The following is a 6,000-nucleotide window of genomic DNA, read 5'->3' as shown; positions in this document are numbered from 1 at the left end:
ATTTTAGTTTTTCAGTTTTTTTAAAGCCTTTTAATATTGTAGTTAATCTTCATTAAGGAAACTCCTTTGTCTAATCATTTTTCTCCTTAATATATTCTAATTACTTCTTTCCTCTTTTTCTTTCTTTCTTTTCATTATGTATTATTAAAAGCCAGTTTAACAAAACGTGAAATCACAGAAAATGATGAGCAACAGTTACTGAATATTAAATTAATTAAAGACTGAATTATAAACCAATTCCATAAATTATTTAGACAATGAATATTACAAAAACTTTCTTACCTAATAACAATGGTCTCTATGACAAGAAAGCTTTTTTAATAAATATTCTGACTAATGTGATTAAGGTCTGTAAATATATATAGGTATAGGTACATATAGATATATTTTAGGAGGAACCTACAGACCTCAGAGGCCTCTTTCGTGTTTTGTTTTGTTTTTCTTTGGCAGTAGGAATCATTCTCTGAATATGTTCTTATAAAGCATGCTTGCTGTATTTGAAGGGCATTTAGGTCTGCCATAGTGTTTCATAAATATAGTAATTTGCGCAGGCTATTTTGAATTACTGACCAAGCATTTATTTTTTAAAAAATTGAACTCTGAAGAATAGATGGAAAATTCCTTTTTTTAGAGCAAAGAATACCTCATTCTTTTCCTTATATGGTACAAATCACTTTTGACTATGAGGTGGCAAGTCATTATGAGATGTTTGTGAAATCAGATTTACAATTAGCTCACGAAATAGGTAGTATATTTAATTAAATAATTGTACTGTAGAGACTTTTGTTTTTTATTTTCTGGGTAGTTACATAAAAATGACATGCAAAGCTAGAGTTATTTCTTCTAGTTTCTCTAAGTAAAATATTTGAATGTTAAACCTAAGCCAGTATTAATGTGGAAATCAGATTTTGCAGGTGTGTATGTGTTTGTGTGTATGTGTATACATATATCTTGAATTTGTAATTGTTTAATTAACAATTAGAGTAAGTAGATACAAACTACAATCAAACCTTCCTAAAGGTGATTTTTGATGTTTTTAGTATTCCAGTAGCCTCCAACTGTCAAATCACCAAAACCATATATACGATATATAATGTTATATATTATTAATGTATGTATAAATTTATTGTATATATAATAAATTTGAAGCCATAATATTATTTTAAAAGGTCCTTGAACTTAATTTTCTTCTTATCACTTCAAAATTTCCATCTTCTATTTTTTCAACACTGAATTTAAAAGAAAAAAGAAAGGAATGAACTGAGGTCTGTAAAATGTCATAGACCAAAAGAATCTTTAAACAGATCTTTGGATCCCTATTAAAACTCAATAAAGATAGAAGCAGATAAATAAATTTATAAATAAGATAAATAATATAGTATATTTTCCAAAAATTTATTTAATATTGGAAACTTCTGAAACTATATGCTTCTGCATTAGTACTTCTGGTATCATTTTTTCTCATCTCCCACTTGCTGGGAGAACATGTGACCCAGCCTTGTAACTTTCTGCAAACAGCTTATACTTGGATGAGGAAAATTGTTCTGCCATCAAATTGTTACTTATCATATATATGTGGATAATAGCACATTTTCTTTTAATCTGGCTTTTCTTTTGCAGAATATAATTTCAAGGAAAATTACTTGAACCTCTTAAATAGTATTCTGATAATGCAAAATAAACATATTTTTTTTAAAGTATTCCTAAAATACTTCACTATTGTAGACCTCACTACCCGTGAAGATAATGGTATTATGTGTCATTTTATACTTGGAAACTGAAAACCTGTCTTTGATGCTCTCTTTCTTTGATCTCTGAAGCTCTGGTATCTAACCAAATATTTCTATTCTTACCTATGTTTAATACAAGAGATATAGATGATAGAGTATATACCAAGCAGAAAAACAGTTTTGTTTAACGTAATTTTCTTCCTTTTCTTTCCAACAGACTTGATGTCACCACAATTTTAATATGCACTGAGAACATGTTATGGTCAGTTTGTACATCTGTAAAGAAACTTTTAAATCCTCATGAGTACATAGATGACAAAATTTTTAAAATTCATACCCATTGTAATAATCTGTTTACAACATTAGTCATTTTGACTTCACCATTAACTGAATTATATCAGTAAGTATCAAATATACTTTCTTTTTAGCTATTATAATATATAAAATAATGTGATTTAGCCAAGTTATTTTCATATTATTTATTGAATTCTTTAAAATATTAAGTAGGAATTTTTTGGACTGCACTGATTTTGTGAATTGGGCCATTTTACAAAACTAACACTAACCAATAGGGCTTTCTTCATTCTCAAAGCAATTTAGTCCTAATACTGTGTCATATCTCTATCAGTCAATCCTATTCAGTTGATAAGGCTCCCATACAATCAGGGTCATTTTGAGCTTCACTATTTGAATTCTTTAAATGGTCAAATTATATTAATTGCATTGTTATTTCAGCCATATCTTGAAATTCTATGAAAAATAAAATCATATCTAATGCATTTTGCTTTTTAAAAAATATTTTTTAGTTTTTAATTTTATGTAAAGTGATTTGCTCTAATAAAAAAAAAAAGTTCTAAAGTACGCTCAAATCTAGAAGAGACCTTATAGTTTTATACTGTCAATTAATCTACCATAGATTCACCTTTTTAGTATTAGACTTTAGTGTCTGAGCTAGTAATGGCAAGTGAAGATAGGAATAGCATTTTTTAAATGTTGTCATACTTTACTTAGCTAAATAAGTAAGATTTTGAAAAATTAAAATTTTGAACTAGTTTTCTGGCTTACTTCTGGTTTATTTAATTCAAATTTGTAATATAGAAAAGGTCACAGTAGGTCTTATGATAAAATATTAATGTAATTTTGTTTAAATCTCCTCCAAATAGTCGCTTTATCTTAAAAACTAGATAATTGCATATTTTTATTTCTTAGATAGTGAAAGTTAGACATGCAGTATTTCTTTTTCTTAGGATAAATTAGGTTAAGTATTCCTTTCTTAACATTCTGGTAAGCACAATATATAAATCTTGATTTTCAGTGAGTTTTGAGGCTTTTGTGTTAGACAGTCTAAAAGTAATTAACAACCTTGGTTCCAATTTTCCTATAATTTTCATTTACTCTTTGATTTTTAACCAACCCATTGTTTACATATTGTTCCTTCTGTCACCCTTCCTTGAAAACTAATTTTAGAAATGGAGAATTCTTTCAGAAGGGGGAGAAACAGAAAAATTGCCAGAATTTTGGGATTATTCATAATGGTTTATAATCATAAAAAGCTCAGGGTCTGAAGCCCATAGTAAATCCTAATAAACTAAACTGATTTACCATAGATGAAAAAATTGCTATGCTCTTAGTTCAATGGGTCATTTCATCTAAGAGGAAGGCCCTGTGAAAATCAGGAACAAAGTTGACAAATTTCATGGATTGGTCATGGTGAGCAATATTGAATTTCATGGTTTGTCACAGATGAATAGAAAAGTTTTAACCCTGCAACGCATTTGTAAAACAAATAAATTATTATCACAGATTGAATATTTTAATAATAATAGTGTAACATACATTCATTAGTGTTAACCTGTGGCCTTTCGATACATTTTTTTAACAGCTATGGAAGTACTCAAATCTCTGTGATTTGTGCATTAGATACTGCACTGTAACCTCATGCAACAAATTTAAATTGCTAATTTCAGCCTGGATTATAGAACATTTTACATGAAACACTGCCTCTGGTTTTTCTTAATATAAAACAGCTACATTGTTTTGAAGCATGAGCAAAAAATCTATATATACTTTAATTCTTTTTTAATATTTCTCAGTTCATAAAGATTTTCACAAATTTTATACATTCATGTTGATTTAAATTTTATGATTGTTTTTCTGGAATGGAAATCTAATCTTTGAAATATATTTTGCTTTGTTTTGGCAAAGAAATCTACAGGGCAGCATGTTCTCATTAACTAGGAAAAAAATGTACATGCATTGCAAGAACCCTATTGACTTATTTAGCTTCTTTTCATAGACAAGATATGAGGTTGTCATATTATTTGTATTTTAGAAAAAATTGTATCTCTGTCTCACATTAAAAAATTAAACTGTATGCTTTGAGGAACTGGTAAAAAATAACAATCAGATGTTGAAAGTGTTGAATTTTTTATAAACTATACCTGCCATTTGTCACTCTATGTAATATGCCTTTTTATAAGGTGACTGCCTTTATTCCAAGTAGTTCTGACAGATAAACTGAATGTATGTTGCTTTCTGAACTTTGCATAGGACCACTAAATCCCAAGGCAGGCATACATGATTTTAAAATCTTTTCAGGAAGAATGAAACCTGTTTGCAAAAATATGTGTTCTTTTTTAACTCTCCTTTGTAGATTTCTTTTAGACTGTTGTAAAAGGAGTACTTTAGGTTTGCTCTCTAGGGAAAGAGACCTGCAGAAACATAAAATATTCACCATGTATTTTCCAAAGTGAGTCTCACTTGTAGTTCTTTCATAAAGGCAGTTAAACTGCACATTCAGAAGAGTAGTCAATGCACATTCACACATTCACCCAGACAGTGGTTTCATATATTGCATTTTTCTCACATAGAATGTTAGTTTTAGTTTGTATATAGCAAATTAAAAATTAGTTCTTGGAATTTTAGGTAAATGAAATTTAGTTTCAAGTCCATAAATATTTTTGCCTCCCTCGCCTCATATGATTAAGTACAAAGATTAAGTACAAGGGATATGACAACAGTGAGCAGGATGAAAGCTCTGTCCTCAATAATTTAGGAAAGTCTGGTAAAATTTTTAATGTTAAAATTAAAAACATTTTGATGTGTCATATAAAAACTCCTAAAAGTGGAAGCTTTTTGAAACTTTTTGAAAGTGGATGTCCCCAATGTTATAACATTTAATAATATGGAAGAATAAATTTCTATATAAGTGCCAACATACCAGGCAAAGGCTGAAATCATCAGAAATAGGTCAGAATGTCGATCACTAAACCAAGGACAGCAGACCTATCTTGGGGTCCATTTAGTGTCATTCACATGGCTTTTGAATCACACTAAAGTTGAGTCTAAAGTTGGGTTTCAAACTAATGATTTTTTTCAAACTAGGTCTTTTGAAGTTATGATCTTCCTTGCCCGTTCATTTATTTATTTTTTAAAAAAAACTATTTCACTCTCTATCACAACAGAGAACATATTGGACTAAAATTTTATTTTTTATGCTTCAAAAATATCTGGCAAACTTTGAAAAACAGGTAGTTTCTCAAAATGTTACGATTAGAGTATGTATATATAAAATGTTGAACATATGGTCATATGACCCAACAATTTTACTCTTACGCTTATACCAAAAAAAATTAAAACATATATCTACACAAAGATTTGTACACAAATGTTCATAGCAACATTTTTCCTAATAGCACAAGGTGGAAAAAACCCAAGGTCCATCAACTGATGAAAGGATAAACAAAATGTAACATAACTTATAGTAGAATAATATTCAACAATAAAAAGGAATGGAATACTGGTAGATACTACAACAGGGATGAACTTCAAAAATATTACGAAAAAAGCTAGACGTAAGAGCACACAAATTATATGATTCCGTTTAGTAGACATGTACAGAATAGGCAAATTCATAGAGACAGAAACTAGATTGGTGGTTACCAGGGGCTGAGAGAAAGGGAGAGTGAGTAAAAATGGCTATAGGATTTCTTTTGATGCTAATGGTAATATTCTAAAATTAGATAGAGATAAAGGTTACACAATTCTGTGAATATAACAAGAACCATTTAACTGTACACTTAAAATGGATAAATTTTGTGGTGAATTATATATCTCAATAAAGCTGTTAAAGACTGAATGGAATTAATAAAAATATTTAAAATGTAAAAAAAAAGGTGTCTGTAAGAACATAAAATGATTCAGAAAGTGAAGTTTCTTCACTTACCATTTTGTTTAGATTTAATGACTCCCTTTGTTCCCCTTCCCTCTT

At 29.0% G+C, this 6,000-nt stretch overlaps 1 protein-coding gene across 1 annotated transcript in view; it reads left to right on the top strand.

Annotated features, from left to right (window-relative positions):
• The window catches only part of KIAA0825 (KIAA0825 ortholog), a 364,821-nt gene that overhangs the window by 107,192 nt on the left and 251,629 nt on the right, over nt 1-6,000 (top strand). The window contains exon 11 of the mRNA XM_023522742.1: nt 1,940-2,130. Within this exon, the coding sequence (XP_023378510.1) occupies nt 1,940-2,130 (191 nt within the window). The remainder of the gene's footprint in view (nt 1-1,939; nt 2,131-6,000) is intronic.

The sequence above is a fragment of the Pteropus vampyrus genome, unplaced genomic scaffold (assembly GCF_000151845.1).
Source record: "Pteropus vampyrus isolate Shadow unplaced genomic scaffold, Pvam_2.0 Scaffold11, whole genome shotgun sequence".
NCBI lineage: Eukaryota > Metazoa > Chordata > Mammalia > Chiroptera > Pteropodidae > Pteropus > Pteropus vampyrus.
This window is presented reverse-complemented; position numbering and strand designations above follow the sequence as displayed.